This window comes from Ischnura elegans, chromosome 2 (genome assembly GCF_921293095.1).
Source record: "Ischnura elegans chromosome 2, ioIscEleg1.1, whole genome shotgun sequence".
NCBI classification, from domain to species: Eukaryota; Metazoa; Arthropoda; class Insecta; order Odonata; family Coenagrionidae; genus Ischnura; species Ischnura elegans.
The window spans coordinates 93,205,374-93,228,314 of record NC_060247.1 but is presented as its reverse complement, the minus strand read 5'-3'; the positions used below and the strand labels follow the sequence as shown (position 1 = coordinate 93,228,314).

Genomic DNA, 22,941 nt, shown 5'->3' with positions numbered 1-22,941 from the left:
CTGCTCGGTATCAGAACATCATCCATATATATCAACACATCCCCTGGTTTTGTGTTCCTGATAACTTGTCTCATCGCCCGATTAAACACGGCTGGTGCGTTTACCAGACCAAAGGGCATACTGTTGAACTCGAACAACCCTCCCGGCGTCACAAACGCTGTAAGATGCCTTGACTGAGGCGCCACTGGTATCTGATGGTAACCCGACGCGAAGTCTAAAGTGGAAAAATAACGGTTTCCCGCGAGGCTATCCAACTGCTCATCAATCGCCGGCATGGGAAACTTCTCCTTCCGGGTCTTCTGGTTCAGCCCTCTGTAGTCGATGGTCACAGGAGGTCGATTGTGAAAGTTTGCCCTATCTCCCAATTTGGCCCTATCAGTGACACTCTCGTATCGTCTTATCTTGCGTAATAGTCCTTCTACATCTTCAAAGTCACACATAGTCAGCAGCTTCACTAGTTCCTTATCCCACATGCCATTTAGAATGTACTTGATAAGGGAGGCTTCATTTACTTCACCACGCCTAGCGATAGTCTTCATCGCGTAAACATATGACTCATGCGTCTCGCCACGCTGCATTCTTCTCTTTGTAAGACTCAAGTGCACGTCGGCTTGGTCCTCCACTGATGGGAAACAATATAATAGTCCTTTTTTTGAACGCCTCCCAAGAGTGTACTTCCTCGGCTACGCTATTCAGCCATAGTTTCGCCGCTCCGCGTAACTTACTAACGGATTGGGCTAACAACATCGACTCGTCCCATCCGTAGGCTGATGCAATGCTCTCTACTCGCCTGACCCACTGTACCGCCGTGAACCCCAGGGTTAGCGAAGGTTCAAACTCCGGCAATAATTGCTCTGCTATTTCTCGATAACCCACCATACTTTTCTCAAGAACTAACGATTGCCCATTTAAAAGCTCTCGTTCACGTTCTAGAAGTTTCCTTTCTCTCTCTAGCAATTCTCTCTCGTGTTGCAAGAGCGCTTGTTCCCTCTCCGCTGCGCTTCTAAGGACGCTACTCTCTCCGACAGGATACCGCCAATTTCCCAACGACGGTTCTCTGCCCTTAGTAGGCCACACGACAGTAGCCTCGCGCGGTTGCTCACCGGGTCCTCTTGCCTGTATATCCTCCTTAGCCTTGTCTCTCGCGGCAAACGGCGTCGACGCAGGCAGAACCCACTTGGCGGTAGCCTCTCGGTGCATCTCACTACGCTCCCTGGCCACGCCAGCCTCGCTCTCCTGCTCTCGACATGTTCCCGCCAATTCAGTCGCGTCCCTTCCTTCCGCAGAATGGACCCCGTTGAAGCTACCTACGCGACACTCGCCATCCCACGACGCATTCGTCGGACTGGTCATTGCTACAACTAGAACCACACTCTCTCACCTTACTCAGTCCGCACTGGGGTTTTTGATGTTCTATCTATTGATGGCTGGATGTGCACGAACAACTCCATAGCAGCTCGCTGGTCAATCCCACTTCTGAACTGTGAGGGAGAGGTTTATTCACAGAGGTAGCAAGGATTATTACAGCACTCGAGTGGTACTCCCTTAACAAAACTCGCACCGTCTCTCTACACACATTCCGCGCGACTGACTGCGCGTCACCCTCCTTACTGGCTCGACCGTCCGAGTTCCTCGGCGTCCCCCAGAGGGGCAGCACCTGCCGGACCATTTCGAACAGCCAGTTGATGACAGTATTTTATCTTTCCTTGGACACTCTTAGTCATGCTTCCACTTCGATGACCTCTACCTCCTAATGAGCAAATCTTAACTTTTATGGTTTTATCATCTGTGGAGCACTCAATCCCCCTCACCGCGAAAAGGTGGTGTCCTCCGAGGGGGGGCACCCACCAACAATATTTACATACAAAATATACAATAGGGAATATATATACATAAGAATAACATAGAAATATGCTGTGATATTTACACGGAATGCCTACATTAAAGTGCTAAGCTTCCTTTTGGAAGAATGACAACCCTTGCGCTAAGTTTTTGTGTCATTAACAACCTTGGCATAATTATTAATTAAGATATTGGCAATACACATCACCAATATTCTAAATATCTGACTGGCTGATGTCCCACAAGGGCAACTGTCTATTAGTAAATGTCTTACTATCCTTCTACGCATTGCCCTTTCAGCCACCCTGGTGAAAATAAAGTGTGCAGAAAACCGTGCATAAAGTGTGCGCACAGTTCTTTTCACACTTTTTGCACGCTCTTTGCACACTTTTAGCAACCTTCTTCACCGAACGCTTTATGCACACTCTTGCACCCTCTTTTCACAGTTTTAGCACACTTCTTCACCAAATGCTTTCTGCACACTTATGATTCCAACTTTGTGCATGCTCCTTTCATACAATGCGCACAATTCTTTTTTTTCTTTCTGCACACTTTTTTTAATTTGCGCATGTTTGATTTTGTATGCACCCATTCTTCTTATGCATGTTAACATCTTTCGTTCAACAATTAATTGTTCATAATAATGTTCTCTTGGCCATATTTCCTTTTATCTTATGTTGAGGTGCTCAAATAATTTACAAATTAGATGGAATAATGCATGATAATGATACCATTAAGAGCTTTAACACAATGAACATGGTAAGGAGTAATTTGTATATATTAATCATATGCATTTGTGCGAAAAGGGATTATTTCTTTTTCGAGCTATTTGATGCCAACCAGTAGTAGTTCATTATTTGCAAAAAAAGTAATAAAGGGAAAAATACCCAGTCAACACACATGAGTCCTATGTGAAGTCTTAAAGAGCTCATACAAATTTGTATGAGTCTTATGACACGGTCTCAAATGCCTCATGAGGAGGTCTTTATGAGGTCTTATGCAATCATACAAGAGTCATGAAGGATGTCACGTAAGACTCCTAAAGACCTCCTGCATGAGGTCCCGTAAGACTCCTATAAGACCGTAGCTGCGAAGGGGGCGCCATCTGTTGATTGATGGTAGAACTACGATCTATCATCGCTTAATTATACCGAAAGATGGCGCTAAAATCGATTCATAATACGCCGGGTTGCCTATATAACCCCCGGGAGACCACAGTACCGTCTGTTAATAATATAGTAATTCCGTTGTTCTAAAACTTACTGACCATGAATATTACTGGAAAAAAGCAGTGAAAGAAACCAATCTTCTTTGTTATTAAAAAGGAAATAGAGTAGCTACACATTCAAACACACTAGGGAGAGGTATAAAAATACCAAAACATTAACCTACTCAATAGAAATAACCATTTAGAGAAAAGTTTCCAGTTAAAAAAGTAGACAGCCATCAACCAATCTCCCAAGGTTTTGGTTCCTTGGCAAATAGTATCAATTACCTAGATGTTAAGCTGGCAGAGGCTGGATTAACAAATGCATTCCTCATCCTGTTAATAAATCACCTGAAATTATAAAACGAACTGACAATAAAGGCAACTAAACCACTAATGGAAGGAAGCATGGGAAGTCATAAGTAGACATATAATTCACTTTACAGGCATGAACAATTTTTTATTGGACACGAAATGGGAACAATATCAACAACTAAACAGCAGGAACATTTTTTTTTCGGCATACTTCAAACGGTCTCCTGCATGCTGCAGCCACTGCTTGGCTACTCTCTCCAAGCTGGCAATGTTGCTTGAACAATGGGACTCCATTACAGCAGCTGGAAAATATATTCATCATAAGGGTGATAGAAAATAACTATAAGGCTGAGGAAATGATTAAGTAGACTTCATAAGCCACCTAAATACCATTCAGGAGGAAAACTTATTCATACCAATCAATGTATCTGCAAACTTAGTAGTTCTTAAAGACATGGTATCTTGGGAGCACCCTCCTTTCTTGCTCCCATGCTGTGGACCAGTCCACGTCAGTTGATATGCTAACTCATTAGTCAGGAGGGTCGACAACACCCTCCTCAGGTGGGCATCTCCACTTGCTCCTCCAATGAGTTTTACTTTCAGCTTCTGCGAAGTGCAAGAAAGATCTCAATTAGAATGTTTTGGATCATCATACCCAGTTCCTAAGGAATTCACAATGCTTATTATTTCAGGAAAATGTTTAAAATTCATAATGCTTATTATTTCAGGAAAATGTTTAAAATTCATGGCTCATTACTACAATGAAAACCTTGCATAGAAACAATATATTTCACATCTTAAGAAATATGAATCAATTGAAGATATGGCTCACCAACTGTTTCCGGGCTTGCTCATCACTCAGTAGTTTTCCCTCAAAAGTTGTAATTTCTCTGACTGACTTTAATGGAAAAGTTGGCAGAGCATCTAATGTGCTCGACATTTGGGCACCAGAATAACTCTCTAATCCTTCATTTTGAAGGAATGCCAGCACAAAGTCAAGCTTATTACTTAGCGTCTCATTCTTCCTTTCCATATTATCTAATCTGGCATGCAAATTTGCAAATTCTCTTTTCATTAGAGCTGCAATGTTATATTCTGAAATATAGTATGCAATGCAGGGATTAAACTGATTGATAAAGACATATTAAAACCAAGATTTGAAGTAAAAATACCTCCTCCAACGTCATCTGTCTCTATAGGAGAAGGCAGAGGTCCTTCTTGATTGTCACCACCAAGACCTGAAAACAAAAATAGCAATTCAATGCCAAATATAACCTCTTTCTTCAAATCACCTTCTGAATGACAAATTACATAATCCATTATCATCCATCATTAATATATTTCCTACCATTCGTTTCCACATTAATTTTTACCGAACTTGGTCCACTTTTAGATGCACAATTTTCATGAACTTCTGGAAGGCAAAGGTAAGGCATCATTATTGGGACTATTTAAATTCCTTCAACACAAACTTTGTCCATACATTATTGAGAAAACCAACCATTTTCAATGATGCCCGACTTCATAGTATTTGATGATTTTTTAATGCTTCCACTGCACTGAGGCCTTTGAATGCCTTTAGTGTGTTCTCCACGAGACAATCCCACAGGTGGAGGGGGCAACTTATCTAAAAGATCATCACCTAGAATAAAAGAACATATTTGGAGAACAATTACTCTTTCGTCAGGCTTTTAAGAACAACAAACAACTTTTGTTGTTCTTGAAAGCCTGACGAAACCAGCAGCTTAGCACGGCGAAACTGTTGCCTAATACTATGAAATTAATTGATTGCAAAACCAAAAGCCTGAATACCATAAACAATGAGCTACAAAAATCGACAAATAAAAGATAACTCCTATTGAGGCTGAGGAGCAGTAGATCCTTATCCACCAAGAATATCCAATCCTCAGTGGATGAGGAACCATCCAGTATTCATGATGGAACATATTCCTACCTTCACTTCCAAGTTCCACCATATCATCAAAATGTTTCCTTTTTCTCTGCCTCTTTCCTTTGTTCCCTTGGGTTGCCCAGAGTATATGATCCTCATCCTCAGTGCTAACCTGAGCCATTCTGCTCTCCACTTTTCGTGCTTGCTCCTCGGTATCTGGAGTGAAAGAATGAATTTAGTTTCATTTCCTCTCAAATCTGTCCACCATTAGAAAACATTTTGTATTATCATACCATAAGGCCCTAGTATTCTATCATAGGTATCTTTATGCCAGGTAGCATCAGGCTCAAGCTGACGAGAAACAGCAGTCCTCGATGACACATTTCTTGGCCACCTGTAGACTCCTTCTACTTCATTAATCCAGCTGCTGGGAATAGATGCACACCAGTCTTCAGCTAACACAACATAGTAGTACATATGCAATTGAAGTAAGAAGCATAATAATATAATATCAAACTTTTGGTATACCAATACATCCGTGGATATAGTATAGAACTACAAACCAGAAGACCAAGGTTTAACATTTCCAAATGTACAGGAACACCTCTTTTCTTCAAATAATTTTTCTTTCATGCTGTATGAGTATGCAGCAAGGGAAAATAGCAGACTTTTTCACTGCTATATGGTAGGCGAATAGCCTTGGAAAGAATCTGGTCAACATTGATAATTTTTTCTGTACTCCACTTCCCTCCGACATGAATATCCAAGGAACGAGAATCCAATGGATAAAATGGCATGCTTTCCGATTCCTCTAGCACATTGCCAATCACAACAGGAGTGTCATTCTTTACTCCTATCACTGCTATTTTTACAAGCTCCTTAGTTCTCAAGAAGCAGCAATTGTTTGCAGTACTTTTACTAGATAACACAAAATGGTTGAACTCTAATTTTTCATATGCTGCACACAACCCAGCAATCTTTTTATTTAGTGGCTTCAACATAATTGGGTACTTCTTGATTGGATGACCCTCGGGCTTTTTAAGCATTGACTTTTCATGCAGGCGGTTATGCAACTGTGAAAGAGGTTTTACCTGTTTCCTAAGAGCCCTTTTCATGACTCCCAAGTGATTTTCAAATGGAAATGCACTAAATGCATCCAAAGGACAACCTAGTCCTTTCACATCATTGGCCAAATGAATTAGGTTGTGAACATTATATGTGAGTGCTTCTTTGCCATATAACTTGCTAAAAGACTTCACAAAATACATAAGCAAACTTCTGGCATATTCATTGTACACAATGCAGTTTACTTCATCACAGAGAATTGAAATAGCTACGTGAAGACAAAGAAAATGCCTTAAATACTTCTCTGGCAGATAGTTATGCAGAAGAGAGGGTCCCACATAAAGAAGAAAGAGCCGGAATTCTGTTGCCTTGTATCGGCAGACATCATCAAAGTTTCTGGTTTTTCGTGCAAATTCAACACCAATCCATGAGGCAACTGAGATTAATCGCCTGGAAAGGCACTCCCTTCTACGAGGTGGTAGTTTCAACTCGGCATTCCCCTTTCTCCAAAGCAGTAGCAGCTTCTTCATAACACCTAAACAAACTAAATGCATGTAATCTAGGGGAAATTGGCTGACCATTCCCAACTCTGCAATTTCTTCAAACGGGGAAACACCCACATGATGTCCAATGTCTGCCCGGCAACGGAATGACTCATCAGTTCTAAGCTGACAGTTCAAGTCACTGAGGATGATACGATGGTTGCTCTCATACCCTTTCTGAATGCATTTTCCACAACAGTTAAAACCCATGTGACCCTTAGTGGCTGTAACAAATGAGCGGGCAGGAGTGTCACAAATGATAGCTCTTATTTTTATTCCAAATGACTTTTTGTCATTTTGAAATCCACTTTCCTGCAACATTTTGAACTCTTCTACCAATTCTTTAAGCAATTCTTGTGGCGTTAAAGTTAATTTTCCATAGCTGTGATGTACTCCTATTACAAATGGGGATAGCTGTACTTTTTTACAATATATCCGTCCTAAAATAGCCCAAAACACACTTCTACTGCTTTTTGCTAAAGGGAGGCCATCAATGTTTAAATCTATTTCAATAACGTCACTGAAGCAATCACTATCCACTTTCTGCAATTGTTCACCCAATGCCTTTTTTAGGCCATAATGCAAATATTCGCCACAACTAGTTTTTTTTAAGTTGTTGCTTCTTGGTGTGCATAACAATGCTCTAGCAGTGGTAGGAAGACCCTCCAGCTTACCTTCTGAGACCAATATTTTTAACAGCTTGTCCACAGTACTATGAGCTACATTGTTTTCAATGCTCCAATGGGCAAGGGCGTTCTTTAATTGACTTTCATTGGCATGAAACTGTGGTTCTAATGTTCCACGGGCAATATCCCTTTCAGGTGACTGATCATTATCAACAACTGGAGTTGAGGGCAAGTCTGTGACTGAAGGTAAGATATCAGTGTGTTCTGAAGGTGAATGCAGATGAGCAACGTCTATTTCATCAAAGTGATTAGGCAATGCATCCACGTCACCAGTAGAGTGATTAGGCAATGCATCCACAACACCAGTAGAGTGATTAGGCAATGCATCCAGTTCACCGGCAGTACTACCAGAGCTGTTGAATTGTAGTCGTATTTTCTTAAGCCTTCTATATTTTTGACTCTCCGAGAGATCAAGGAATGATTTCTGCTTCCTCATATCAATTTCAACCTGCAGGAGGAATAGCAAATTCAAAGGGATAGAGTATGTTTTAAAGGCCAGATATTTAAATGTCACAATAAAATTATATTATTCATATCCCAGGCAGATAAACATTAATGTTAGCATTAAATACACATTTAAAATGTACAGTCCTGTTCAAAAAAATCTTAACACCTCGGGGCCGAAAAATTCTAATGTAATCTTATGCTAAAATTTCAGGCTGATATTGTGATAGCCGGCAGCCACTATTTTCCACCGTAGAATTATGTTTGGTATGTTTGATAAAAAGAGTCATGGTCAATAACCATAATTTCTATTTATATGTCGATAAACAGATTCAACACATAATTTCCCCTCATGACTGTCGTACCGTGTCATATTTTTGTTTATCAATTGTGCTAATGGTTTCTACATATTATTATATTATTCTAGTTCCTCAAAATAGATTAAACTGGAATTTTCATCATGGTACACCCTTACGCACATGTAGAGCAAGATCAGGGTGAATATAATAAACAATTCATGAACACATCTCACCCGCCGCAATTAATTATATTTAATAAGGGTGTTTGTGCGATAAAGTCCAGTCTGGGAGAATTTTCTCCCAGACGACCCTATCGCTCATTTGCCGATATTAGTATTGTATGAACGTTACTCACCTCGATTTTCAGCACGATGTACACTTTCTGCGAACCAGACGAGGTGCAAGATGCACACGAGGGTCCGATAAAACAAGCCGATCCCAGGAAAAACGGGTCGAAACAAAGCCGGATCAGTAGAGCGGTCCAAAGAAGGTATGGTGATAATATTTTTTTAGGAATCCAAAGGAAGAGCAAAGAAGGATGATCCAAAACATGTCCCGATTCCGTGAAGGGTTCAACAGCAGGGCGAGAAAAAAATTAGTCACGTAAATATATTTCATTGCGAACTCATTATTATAAATTGTGCAAAAGGAATGCATACGAACCAAACTGACCTCGGAAATTCAAGACGATGTCCGGGCACGCACGCGTCCTACGACGACACTCAAGTCCACCAAATGTCAAAACAGACCCAGAAAAATCGGGCAAGTAAAACGATGCAATAGTCCGATTCAGGCAGGGTGAAAATCAAAGAAAGTCCGAAGGAGGCAGGGTCAAAATAGATTCACTGAGCGGAATGTCCAAAGCGGTGCGAGGGTCGAAAACGGGAGAGAGAGGTCCAAATTACGCGCGAAGTCAATAAAGGTTCCGTTAGGGTAGTTCAATCAGGTGCGGAGGTCAAAACAGGAGAGCAAAGTCCAAACGAAGCAGAGGTCAAATAATACAAGAAGCCGAGTCGCAAAACAAACACACCGAATCACAAGGAAACCCACGCGCCCACGCCAACTAACAACTGAATGTGTCGTTTCTGTGGTCTACCACAAGGGGGCCGATTGTGTAACTATGGTGTAACTTTCCGTTCGTATTTTCGCAATACCGCCATTTTAAATTTATTCCGCGCGGAATTACGAAGTTACAGGGGAAATAAGAATACAGGAGAAATATACCCACACCGTTGGAATGGTGGAGAATTAAGAAAAAAATGTACTTTATAATCCATTGGTCCAATCTTTGGTCTATAAATGTCTCCTCAATTTAGTATATCTCAAAGACATTATACGTCCTCTATTTTTTTTAATGTCTTACGTTCAGAGGCAAGTTCACCCTCATTATTTGGGAAATGCACTCGTACATTAACTTGTACGTGTAAATATCCGTGTAACCAGACCTTTAGACCTACTACTAGTCGAGTCGAACAAGAGTCACACAGCATGAGCCGTGAAGACCTCTTTAAGACCTCCTAGAGTCGAGTCTAAAAGAGGTCTCACGTACGACCTCTTATATGACCTCATCACGACTCCTGTGTTGACTGGGTATAAGCATGCTTCAGTCAAGTTTTGATGTTTTTACAGGACGTTTTTCCGGGCATGGAACGTAAATATTTAAATAGTAGACAGAGTAAATCATTTCTGAAAGTACTAATACTACCCTCATGGCTATTTAGTTGCAATGCTTAATATGGAGCAATTTGAACTTAATTAAAATATCAGCTGAGAAACAATATCGAAGGGTTTGTGCACATAATTTCCATGTAAACTTCCATTAAGATAGTGTAATGAACATAATTCGAGGAATTTGAAGACAGATTTGTGATAAAAAAAATATTTGTTTCGGTAACCAGTGGACGAAATCTTCGTGCCACTATGAAAGCTTCGACAGTTAGTCCGGAGAAAAAACAGGATCAACTATCTACTTCAAGTTTTATTCTTCAACCATTTTTCAAATACTTCTGACTTCTTTTTCAATAAGTAGACCATAGAATACCTTGTAAAATCATCAATAAATGTGACGAAGTACTTAGCTCCATTTAAAGTCTTGGGTGTAAATGGACCTGCCACATCAGAATGGATTCTATCCAAGACCTTGCATGTATCTTCTCCACCTATGTTAGGAAATTTTAACCTTTTCATTTTCCCAGCATTACAAGTGTCACAATCAAAATGGTTAATTCCACATTTTTTATCCAAAGGAATTCTCTTCATATCGTCTTCATTTAGATGCCCCAGTCTATCATGCCATATTATGGTAGATACTATGGATGCTTTCTTTGTCTCAGAAATAATCTTGACATCTTCAATGCTGACTCCTCCTTCTGTAGTGATGTAATATAAATTATTTACGAGAAATGCCTTTAAGAAAACTTCTCCTTCATCTGATATCTCGTTCACCCCTTGATAACATGAGAACTTCATTCCCTTCTTGTCCAATACTCCTTGTGAAAGCAAATTATCTTTCAAATCAGGGATGTACAGTACATCTGAGAAGTCTATAGTAAAGCCACCACATTCAGTGGAGATCTCCAATTTTATGGTGCCAATTCCTTTGACTTCCAAAGCATATCCATCACCCACAACAACTTGACCAGTTATGGGACAAAGATTTATGAATAAATCTTTTCTATTGGTCATGTGGTCTGATGCTCCACCGTCCAGTATCCATAATCCCCCACCTCCTATACTTTTCTCTTGGTGAGTACACAATGCTTTATATCCTCTTGTGATGACAGAAGCTCGCCCCTTCTTCACAGATTCAAAATTCTGATTCTTCTCTATAGAATTTTGTTTCTTATCGGGGCACTGGAAAGATAGATGTCCCTCTGTTCCACATACATAACAGATGGGAGGATGGCTTTTTCTTCCACCTTTACCTTTGTTCTTTCCTTTCCCTTTAAATCTATTCACTCCATGCTCAGAAAACTCTGATTCCTTTGTGACCTTGTAAACTTGATGTGCATCGCTATTATCTTCAGATTTGAGCTCTTTCTTTTCTCTTGACATGCATAGCATCTTCTGCTCTTCCACAAGCATGTCACCCAATACTTCTCTTGAGACTAATTTCCCTTTCCGATAACTCTGGACAAAAAACTTCCAGTCAGATGGAAGGCCGTTTAGATATACATTAGCTAGCATATCATCATCAATTTCCATACCACATTTCTTGATTTTCCTGCGATAATCGTTTATTATGGCAACATATTGATGAATACTCATCTCCTTAGTCTTCTGTGTGTTCCACATAGCTCGATTGAAGCTGCATAGCTCAGAGCGGCCGTAACTCGTGCACATGGTCTCCAACGCTTCCCACGCTGCCTTAGCATTATCGCAGGCGTCCACATGCTCCAGAAAAGTCTTCTGAACGTTACAATAGATGAGTCCCAGACATGTGTTGTCCAGCCTTTTCCTCCGTTTCACCTCATAATCCGGCGGATCTGCCGCGACTAACACACCGTTCTCTTCTATCGTCCACTCTTCAAAACCTTTGATAGCTTCAATGCATTGAGCTTTTAAGAATAACCCCTTCATTCCTAGTGTCCACTCGTAATAGTTCGGCCCTTCAAGTTTATCAGCCACAGGTAACTGCCCCTGGGCTGACTCGCTATCCATCATTTGATTTTGCCGCCGTCCGGACATCGTTCCTCTCTATTTCTTTTTACGAGTTCGACGAGTTATTCCAAGCCAGACTCTGGTTGATTTGTACTCGAAGTTTATCACCGTTTGCTCAAACGATAGTCTTCTTCACCAACACGTTTAATTCTCCGCACTTATGCCTGCTGGGCCCATAACCTGATAAAAAAATATTTGTTTCGGTAACCAGTGGACGAAATCTTCGTGCCACTATGAAAGCTTCGACAGTTAGTCCGGAGAAAAAACAGGATCAACTATCTACTTCAAGTTTTATTCTTCAACCATTTTTAAAGAGTCACAACAAAGTAACCACCAACAAACCCTTGGCTACAAAAAAGTACATAGATACTTTTTTCTGTTGATAAAAAAAATGGCATTGTCCGCGAATATACAAAATATACATTTCATGGAAATCTTAACAATTTGGTCAATATTAAAGGCTGACTAATATTATATCATTCCCCAAACTAAGACAAGAACAGGTATGAAAACCACAACCTGATATGCAGTATAAGTGCTTTACATGAGATTGGCGGCATGGATAACAGCTGCATCAAATGAAATCACAGACGGAGGTTTTATAAAGTAAAAAAATTCAAAATTTTCAAATTTATATGATGAACACGTTAAATTTTACATTCCCAGATTTCCTGAATGATTTTGATACAACAGACATTTCTCGAAAGAAACAAAATTTACAAAATTATTGAAACTTCACACCACGATGATAACCACCTCTGAATCTCAATGTACACCAGCATGGATCGCGACATAAACATGCCTGACTTCATTCAACATAGTACAATACAAAGCGGGATGAAGTGATCATCAACCCTGGAAAGAAAAGGAATTGACAAAAAGGATCCTAAACAGGGCCGTGATTTTATCTTTGTCAAAGGAATACTTACCTATATAAAGAAACATTCCCAATTATGCAAAAGTGAATTCAATCTCATACTGCAGTTCCCCAAAGAGACCAAGTCAGTACAAATGGCAGCCTCAAATGACTGAAACTTCACACCATGATGAAAACCGCCTTTGAATCTCTAGACAGGAACACAGAAACACACAGAAATAGATCTAGTTCTACAGGGTGGCACACAGAAATAGTTCTTCCAAAAAATAACTGCTACATCCTCTAATCACCGTAACAACCGTACGGTATCCTAGAAATGTAACTTTTGTCATTGAATTGCATACATATGCACTGCCCAGCAATCATTTTCGGCTTTACAGCCATGAAAAAGCCCTCTCCTTTCTAGGACAGTACATGCTTATTGTGCAGAAATATATCATCTACATCATGAAAACCATCCACTTCTAAAACTCTAATGAAAAGCAACACAGACTTCTCATTACTCGACCCAATTTTACAAATTGTCACTATTCTTCCATAAACTCCCTGTGCTAGCCAAACAACAGAGTCATTGTTGAGATTATTAAATCGGCAGTGGATTAATTTGGACTTATCGTGGAGGAAAAAAAGAACACACCAACTTAGGAAACCATCACCGGAAGACGACGCTCATTTATTACAGCATAACGGTACAATGTTAGCAAGTGCGCCAAAATTCAAAAAACTTATTCAATCTCGATTACACTCAGAAATAACAGTCATTAGTCTTCTTTGCTCTCCTGTAGCTGCTACTGGTGTAGCGAACACCCCCAAGAATTATTTTGGAGAATGACAGGACTTCAGTTTCGATGATATCAAACTCCATCAAACAATCCTTCTCCTCATCATTGAGGCAATAAGGAGAACCTTTCCCCAGTAAAACAGTTCCGTCACTCCTGCAAAAATGTTTTAATGATCTGCTGCTCAACCCTTCGCAAAAGTCCATCACATCATCTGAAACATTGTATTTTTTACAGAGAGAAGGTAAGGCCTTAAAAAGTCTTGAACTTGGTCACCACTTGTTGGGAAACATTAGCAGGGCTCTTGTGGAGTTGCAATAGCTTTCTATTTTGCCCCTCAAAACAGAATTCATTGTGGGTCCACAAGGGGCCCCAATTTGCAACACCATTGTATAAATGGGTCAGAAGGTGGATGTTATACACCATTTCTGTTTTCCAAAGTACTGTTGAAACAGAAAGACATAGCGTAACAGTAAGTCATGGGCATGGGTCAAATTACTTAATGAAATACTTTTTTGAAGCAGTATGAAAATGGCAGAAGACAGCATAGAGAAATGTTGGATGTATTTTTTGGGGATAACACCTTCAAGGCAAAATGAGCCATGACCTCCACTCGGATGCTTTCCAAAGGCTCATTTCTGTTAGTCCTCGTGGGGTTCTGGTGATGGACGAAGGTGGCTGAATAGATTTCAGCCGACTCTATCACTGCAATTTTGTGCTCCACCCCAATATAGTAGTCTTTCCCAAATGTCTTGATTAATAACTCAGTGTGATGCTTCACATTTCTTAAAAGGACAGAGTGCATGTAATCCGGTACCATTCCACGTGCTAAATTGAAATAAAGCATGTTGTGCAATGGAGTTGGGCCTTTCACTCCCTTTTCAATGAACTTTTCCTTGCCATCTCGTCTCCTTTCATGTGCGATGGCAGCATCCTTCAGGATGCTGTCATGAGTACGATCCAAAACTTTATCGGCAATGACCGGGTACCTCATGCCACGACTGGTGTGCTCAGATTTTTGATAGCACAATGTGCACCCATAGTGGCCATTGAACTGGCTCATATTCAACATTTGGCAACGAGCCACAGAGTCAACACTGGCACTTAGTGGAATTACTGTACTATTCATTTCCATTCCGTTGAGAAACCAAGTTACTCCTGATGTAGAAATCGCATTTGCCTCTTCTACAAAAGGATGGAGAAAAATGTTCATGTTGGGATGCTTCTTACCCACATAAATACCTGCAAGAAGCATGTATTTTGATCGCATGTTACGAGGTAGTTCATTGATAGTAACGTAAATTGGCCACATCGTCTGTTTAGATGACCTACCAAGTGGTACCCCATCTGTATTAAACGTATATGACATGTTATACCGCTCCCACAGCAATTCACCAGGCTTGAAATATTCACTGTACCCTGCACCATCATAGATATCTTCCAAAGAATCCTCATCACACTTCTTCCTTTCAAACCTCCAGTTCAACCCAGCCAAAACTTTTGAATCCCCTAACAAGTTTTTCAGTTGGGCTTCCAACCCTAAAGACATAAAAAATGTACGAGGCTCATTATCCTCTATCTCATGCCCACATCTACATGCTTCATGTGGAGTGAAGTCCTCTTTCTTGCCTAGATAGCGCTTACAATATTGACAATACAAATGATTGGAGGTATTATTACTCGGGACACTCATAAACTTCTTAAAGAAGTACTTCGACGAAGGAAGCACATGATTACCAAAAAGCACATTAATCATTGAAGTCATGTCTACCATGGCAGTCCATGGCAGGGAATGGCGGAACCCCAAAGCCAAGCACATAACAAGGGCTTCTCCTTCAGTGGTAGGTGTGCATCCACACAAGGTCTCATTCAAGAAAGGCCTTTGACTTTCTTCTTCCTCATGCTCCTGAATTATTTCCACGCTGTCCTCCCAAACTTCCTGATTTCGAAACATGAGATGCTCCTCCTCTTGAGGATGTGAGGAGAAAGGAAATATTTCACCATCTCCATCATTTGAGGAACTCTCCAGCTGAAAAAAATTACATATATGTCAATACTTTCATCCCCATTCCATGGCAATGTCAAGTTCCACTGTAACAAGGATTATATTATTTTCATTATATATTAATATCCATGCATGATGCAAATTGTAGAGTACAATGTCAACAATGCAATTGATACCCTCTCTACTTCTGGCTCTACCTCAATAAGCAATTTCTGCGTCTTATGTACTTTGATGTATTTGTGGCATACAGAAGGAAAAAAAATACACTGCAACCACATGCTCTTATTTTAGCCCAACATATACATGCATTCATCAAGGCGTTTGAAAAGGATTTGTGACATGACATGGTACAATGTAAGAGGTGAGGAACCTAACTGCGAGCATCATAAACCTTTCGAATGGGGGATCCATGTTTTAACTATCTTCTGAGTGTTAAGAGCACATGAATACACTGCGAATGAGGTTGCGAGTGAATGAGGTTGGATCTTCAGGCTAATATTTTGCTCATTATAACATTCGCTTACCTCCTCTGCCTCGCTTCCTTCATCACCATCTTCATGATTCCCTTGAGATATTGCCTCGATGTCTCCCCAATCGTCCTGGTCTCTTGATGAGACAAACTCCTCTTGAGGATAAGAGGGCAAAAACTGTGTTTCATTTTCTTCAACACTTGAGGAACTCTCAGATATATCTATCTGTAAAAATTAACGGTTGCAATCCTATTTTCCTATTGGAGGAGAAATCGTGAATAACAACACCACAATTTCCACAATAACAAATGTAACCCCAACCATAAATTAGCCAACACTTGAAAATTTCGATACTGCTATTATTAAGCATCACGATAACCTTATTACAATTTTCAAGAGATACTATAAGCCGCGCAGAAGACGAAAACTCACCATCACCATGACTTTGTATTTAATAGAAAAAATAAAAACAAATTCCTTACACGTACGTAGGAACCAAAATTAAACGAATCCCACCAATTGCGTACGATTAAATTCGATATAATGTACCGCTCCTTCATACGTGACAAGAAATTAACTAGTTTGGCAAGTATTTTTCCTGAAGGACTAAATGAGCCCCCGCACGGGGGGAGGAGAGTTATCTCTTCCTTTGGGGAGTCGCGCCCCCACGGACCCGAGCCCACCGAGGAGACAAGCTCGTAAAAAAAACCCCGTCGCTCGCTCGGATAGTGTCCAGACAGCATGTGACTCTGCTGCTCTGAGTAGCCGTAAGATCTGGCGTCCAGAATCACCCACGTGTTTGCCGTGCGTGGAGACCCGTACGTGGGGGAGAAGGGGATCCTGGTGGGTGAGCTCTCCGGCACCCAGCTGGGCGTCGGATACCCGGTATGGGCCGGAGTTCAACACCCCACTTCGGCCCTGGATTCCCCGCAAAACGGGCGGCCGAGAAGAGCCCAGCTCGGTCAATCGGCTCCTGGCGGCTGGGGAGCTTGGCGGCTCCTTCCGAGCGTACGCCAGGACGGGTTAGTGCTGGAGATATGGGGGTCTCCGTAGGGCGGCTGAAGGCGTGTGGGTTCGGAGGGCCCCCGCGCTGGAGGTTCTAACCCGAAAGAGACCCCCTTTCGAAGGTTCCTATGTCCCTTGGGTAGCCCTGGCGACCACACCGAAATTCGGTGTGGCGTCCCGAATGTGTGGCTCCGTGGTGGGTGGGGATCCCAGGGGATGAAATATAACGTAGTATGGAGTCTGAAATTCTTCCTCCACCAAAGAGATCCCGCCCGGACACGGGCGGAGGAGAACAGTTATTCGAAAGAGCAAAACGGTTTCTGTCATTGAAATGCTCCAAGGACGGCGAAAATTAGAAAAAGGTTTCTCCCTTCTTCATTAAAAAAGCACTTCAAGCCATCATTCCAGGAGAGCCAAACTCAGTAAAGAAACTTAGAGATGGTTCCCTATTAATCGAAACAGCCAATAACGTACAAGCCGAAAAATTGTTAAAAGTAGAAAAGTTGCACGATATACCAATCAATGTCGAGATCCACCGTACTCTAAATACATCTAGGGGTGTGATCAGCCACTACGACCTACTATATGTCGAACCAGACGAAATTAAGAAGGAGATGGCTTCCCAGGGTGTCATTGATTGTCGACGACTTACAACGAAGCGTAACGGTGAAGTGATTAATACTACCTCGGTAATCCTCACGTTCGGTTTGGATAAAATCCCGAGCAAAGTCTACCTAGGCTATGAATCGGTACCTGTGAGACCTTTCTTTCCCAACCCGATGCGTTGCTTTCAATGCCAAAAATTCGGCCACATCGCACCGCGATGTGAGGGCAAGAACACCTGCCCGCGCTGTGGCAAGGACAAGCACGACGGTGAGAAATGTTCATCGGAGCCTTTCTGCGTCAACTGCGAGGGCACGCATCCATCGTACTCCCGAGATTGTCCCGTCATGAAAGATGAAAGGAGGATAATGGAAATAAAGACCCTGGAAAGAATCCCCTATTCCGAGGCACGAATGAAATACCGGTCACAGATGGCCCCAACATTTTCAAAATCGTATTCGCAAATAGTCGCAACCACCACTAAAAAAACTACATGTACCATCTCTACTCAGACTTATAATGATTTTCGCATTGAGAGCACGAAGATGCCCATACGAGAACAAAAAAAAACAGAAAAGCAAATTAATAAAGTCACAGACAGGAAAAGTCATTCTAAGGCGGTTTCCCCTAAGAAAAACCCAAAATCTACTTCTGAGGATGCTGGGAATAAGCGGGATAAAACACCCCCACCCACATCCTCTAAAGATGCACAATATGATGCCATGGAAGAAGACCTCTGTGTCTCGGACACAGAAGTGTTCCAGGCCAGGATAAAGCAGAGGAAACAGCGGTTAAAACGTTGATCCTCCGCTCACTGTGTACATATGTACATTTCCAGTTTTTAACCTATTTATTTATTTATTTTAACAATTTAAACCATGTATTTTATTCTACAATGGAATATGAATGGTTTTTATAGGCACAAGGAGGAGCTGGTTGTTTTAATTAGAGACTATAACCCCGTCTGCATATGCCTGCAAGAGACGCATTTTAAGCTGACAGACAAGACCGTTTTAAAAGGTTTTAAATTTTTTAGACTTGACGACACCAGTGGTCAGCGAGCCCAGGGTGGAGTGGCAATTGCTATTCGGGAGGCCCTATACACCTCACGAGTGCAATTGGACACTCCGCTGCAGGCAATTGCAGTGACAGTACACGCACCCGAGGCAATTACTCTCTGCAACGTATATCTGCCGGAAGGTGCACCTGTGAGTCGAGTTAATTTAGAATCCCTCGTTCGTCAATTACCTCGGCCCTATGTTTTAATGGGTGACTTCAACGCACACGACACCCTATGGGGTAGCACAAGAACTCAGTGCAATCAAAGGGGACACATAGTCACAAATTTTATCAATGACCTTAACTTGTTTTTACTAAACACCGGTGAAAAAACTCGATTCAACAGCTTCAACGGTACCTTCTCGTGTATCGACTTAAGTATTTCGACAGGTGGCCTAATGCGTAGGCTTGAGTGGTCCGTACATAAAGATTTATGCGGTAGCGACCACTACCCTATTTTAATTACTAAAGGTGGCGGTTTTATCCACCGTCCGACTCAACCAAGCAATTGGGTTGTCCGCAAGGCCAATTGGTCTCTTTTTAAAAGAAATTTTTATTTTAACCACGACGACAATGTGAATGGTGTGGGGAACATAAAAGTACTCACAGATAACATTCTAGAAGCCGCAAATTCCACCGTACCCCGTTCTAAATGCAAATCTCACAGGCCCACAGTTCCTTGGTGGAACGAGGAGTGCGCAAAAGCTATACAGGTGCGAAAGAGGGCACTCCGAATCTTTAGCAAATATCCTACGGCGACAAATCTCACCGCCTTCCGGCGCCTCAGAGCGAAAGCTCGGCAAGTGGTTAAGGAGGCCAAGAAAGCTTCATGGGAGGAGTTTGTGTGTTCTATAAACCACAGGACTCCCATATCCAACATCTGGAGGAAGATTAAAAGCATCTCTGGCTCTAACCACAACCCTGCAATTTCATCCCTGAAGGAGACTGACCGAGTTCTGACAACACCTCCCGAAATAAGCGAGTGCTTTGGACGTCGACTTGCGGAGACAAGTCGTAACGGCAGCTACGACGAACCATTTAGAACACTGAAAGAGCAGAATGAGACTATACCTCTTACCTTTAACCCGAGAGACTCTGGCGAGGTTTACAACGACCCCTTTTCTCTGTGGGAGTTGACCTCCGCCATCCTCGAATCCCGTGACGGCTCACCAGGAATAGATAAGGTGCATAACGCTTTTCTAAGAAATCTTCCCAAAGAAGCACTCCCCCATATGCTGCGATCCCTTAACCAAATTTGGTCAGAGGGTAGTTTTCCAGACCCTTGGAGGGAGTCCATAGTCGTACCCATCCTTAAACAAGGAAAAGATGGATCGGACCCAAACAACTATAGACCGATATCTCTCACCAGCTGCGTATGCAAGGTGATGGAAAGAATGGTCAACCGTCGTCTCGTTTGGTGGTTGGAGCGGCGGAACCTTCTTTCGGATATCCAGTGCGGCTTTCGACGGGGTAGGTCAACCTCCGACCATCTCGTCAGGACCGACAGTTTCATTCAGGAAGCATTTCTCTTGCGGCAAAACGTAATTGGCGTGTTCTTCGACTTAGAGAAAGCGTATGACCGTGTTTGGCGGTACAAGATTCTGAAGACACTTGATAAATGGGGGTTTAAAGGAAATCTACCTATTTTCATTAAAAACTTTCTGTATGCCCGAGTTTTTAAAGTTAGAATAGGTGAATATCTATCTACCTTATATCCACAAGAAAATGGAGTACCCCAGGGGTCCGTACTGAGCGTGACCCTATTTGCCATTGCGATAAACGATGTGACCGAGTGTATCCGCTCCCCAGTTATGGGCTCCTTGTTTGTTGATGACCTCGCTATTTTCTGCAGGTCATCAAAATTAACGAATGCCTCTAGGCTGATCCAGCTGACTCTGAATAAGCTCTCCGTTTGGTCTCAGAGGAATGGATTCCGTTTCTCTACTGAGAAAACGAAATGCATTCACTTTTTCCGAGGACGGGGTGTACAAGCCCCACCGTCCCTATATCTCAATGATAATGAGCTTCCTTACGTTGAGAACGCCCGATTTCTGGGTATGACATTGGACCGGCGCCTGAATTGGCGCGAACATTTCCGAGCTCTAAGAGACAAATGCTTCAAAGTTCTGAACATTTTACGGTTTCTGTCACATTCGACATGGGGCGCGGATCGTACCTCAATGCTTATGCTGTATCGAGCATTAGTACGTTCAAGGCTAGACTACGGATCGATTGTGTACTCATCCGCCCGTGAGACCTACATGAAACCGCTCTCGACGGTTCATAATACGGGACTGCGTTTAGCAACCGGTGCCTTCAGGACCTCCCCTGTCTTGAGCATTTACGCCGATACAGGAGAGCCTCCCCTAGTCAATCGCAGAGAGACGTTGATGTGCAATTATGCCACAAAAATTTTATCCGCGCCGAACCACCCCTGTTTTAACATTATTTCTCACCCACTGCTTTTAGACCTTTTTAACCGAAAGACAAGATCCACTAAACCTCTAAGTGTTCGCTTCAGAAACCTAATCGCAGAACGCAATTTTACCTTGCCCGCCACGTACCCCACTGGGTACAGCAACGTGCCGCCGTGGTTAATTCCCCGGCCAGCTTTGAGACTTGATCTTACTCGCTGCTCTAAATCTACTACTATGCCGGGAGAATACCAACAACTTTTCAAGGAATTCCGCGCCGAAAACTCCGAATCTACGTTCGTATACACTGACGGTTCGAAATCGGATACCGCCTGTGGGTGCGCTGTGGTATCCCCATATCATGGAGTCCTTAAGGCAAAATTGCATCCGTACTGTTCCATTTTTACGGCTGAGCTCACTGCCATTAGGATTGCTCTCCGATCCATTAAAAACAGTGTTGCGTCATTTATGATCTGTACAGATTCTTACAGTGCTCTCCAATCCATATCCCTTTATTCTCCTTGTCACCCCATTGTTCAGGACATACAAAGCACTCTGTTATCCCTGAGTAAAAAAGGGACCACTATAAGCTTCGCTTGGGTCCCTGGACATGCGGGCATACCAGGGAATGAGAAAGCAGACTCTGCAGCCAAAGATGCGCTCAGGTCTCCGGATACAGATTTTCAGTTAATGCCAGCGGAAGATTTAGGGAATGCCATGAGGGGTATGATTAGACAAAATTGGAAGACGCAATGGCTCGAAATCCAAAATAACAAACTTCGGGAAATAAAGCCCGTAATAACTGCGTGGCAGACCTCTATAAGAAATGTCCGCAGGGAGGAAGTGGTTTTAACACGCTTAAGAATTGGTCACTGCTCATTAACCCATTCATACCTCTTCACCGAAGAGAGAATACAGCCCCAATGCTTAAATTGCGATTGTCCACTAACAGTGCGACATATCCTGACGGACTGTGCAAGATATCGTACTGCACGGGTGAATCACAACCTCGGAGTCAACCTAGCTGAGGTACTAGGAGACACTCCCGAAAACATTTCCCGACTGATAGCATTCCTACACTCAACTCGACTTTTCAATAAAATATAAATGATACCTATTGTAAATTATTGACACGTTAATTTCAGAACGGGCCTAATCCCCTTTATCAATACCAGTCAGTGAGTGGTGCAAAATGGCCTCAGCCGCCGACGCACCCTATAAAATAAACACTACTACTACTAAATGAGCATACCTCGCGATCCTGTGCTGCCCAACGATACCGCGTTGATTTCGGTGGAGGCTCTTCCGTATACAGGTACCGTTTATACTCCCTTCTCGACATTTTGCACTTGAATCACTATTAACGTCGACAAGTAGAGAACTTAAACATGAGTAATCAGCATTCGCCTAATAACACGAACGTATCCGTGAAATAGGTATTTCGAATATCAATGCGTAGCTGTTTTCGTCAATCAATTGTCTTTCCCGCTCTTTCTGAATACCGTGATACCGTATCGCCATTGTTAGTGGCACATGTGCAGTGGTGATCAGATTTGGAATCCGTGAACCGATCAGTTTCAGAATCTGAATAAGTGTAGCAAATATGTGCGCAAACAATATGTGCAACGAATGGTGGGCGGCCGTGGTATACAACGACGGTAAAGGCGAGAATGTGCCAATAACGCACATCAAGAAGTTTACGCCGACAAATTTGAAGGACTTTAATCCCAAAAAAACATACAAAATAAAATCAGTGAAGTGGAGCGACGGGGAAAATC

The 22,941-nt window shown here is 42.1% G+C and overlaps 2 protein-coding genes across 7 annotated transcripts; both read right to left on the bottom strand.

Moving 5' to 3' along the window:
- Nucleotides 1-3,488: 3,488 nt before the first annotated feature.
- Nucleotides 3,489-4,736, bottom strand: LOC124154177. The gene is made up of 5 exons (XM_046527742.1): nt 4,713-4,736; nt 4,537-4,602; nt 4,197-4,459; nt 3,781-3,970; nt 3,489-3,666 (listed from the first exon to the last, which is right to left on the bottom strand). The coding sequence occupies exons 3-5, from the start codon at nt 4,437-4,439 to the stop codon at nt 3,536-3,538; spliced, it is 564 nt and encodes a 187-aa protein (XP_046383698.1). The 5' UTR covers nt 4,440-4,459; nt 4,537-4,602; nt 4,713-4,736; the 3' UTR covers nt 3,489-3,535.
- LOC124154176 lies at nt 4,736-9,879 on the bottom strand. 6 transcript variants are annotated; one of them, XR_006863855.1, is made up of 4 exons: nt 8,964-9,879; nt 8,647-8,673; nt 4,866-5,006; nt 4,736-4,778 (listed from the first exon to the last, which is right to left on the bottom strand). XR_006863855.1 is itself a non-coding variant. In XM_046527741.1 (3 exons), the coding sequence occupies exon 3, from the start codon at nt 7,982-7,984 to the stop codon at nt 5,885-5,887; it is 2,100 nt and encodes a 699-aa protein (XP_046383697.1). In that variant the 5' UTR covers nt 7,985-7,996; nt 8,647-8,673; nt 8,955-9,879; the 3' UTR covers nt 5,753-5,884. The 6 variants fall into 6 exon arrangements, 3 of the variants coding, with proteins under 3 accessions (XP_046383697.1, XP_046383696.1, XP_046383695.1); XR_006863853.1 differs by having other exon boundaries at nt 8,647-9,879; XR_006863854.1 differs by lacking the exons at nt 8,647-8,673; nt 8,964-9,879 and adding an exon at nt 5,319-5,373.
- Nucleotides 9,880-22,941: the final 13,062 nt, after the last annotated feature.

Bases quoted from the DNA above. Each gene is read 5' to 3' on its own strand.
- LOC124154176 (XM_046527739.1), bottom strand. From the start codon at position 7,984: ATGAGGAAGCAGAAATCATTCCTTGATCTCTCGGAGAGTCAAAAATAT.
- LOC124154177 (XM_046527742.1), bottom strand. From the start codon at position 4,439: ATGAAAAGAGAATTTGCAAATTTGCATGCCAGATTAGATAATATGGAA. The intron at 3,971-4,196 runs GTGAGCCATATC...TGCACTTCGCAG, and splicing joins AGCAAGCCCGGAAACAGTTG to AAGCTGAAAGTAAAACTCAT. The intron at 3,667-3,780 runs GTATGAATAAGT...TATATTTTCCAG, and splicing joins GTTTGCAGATACATTGATTG to CTGCTGTAATGGAGTCCCAT.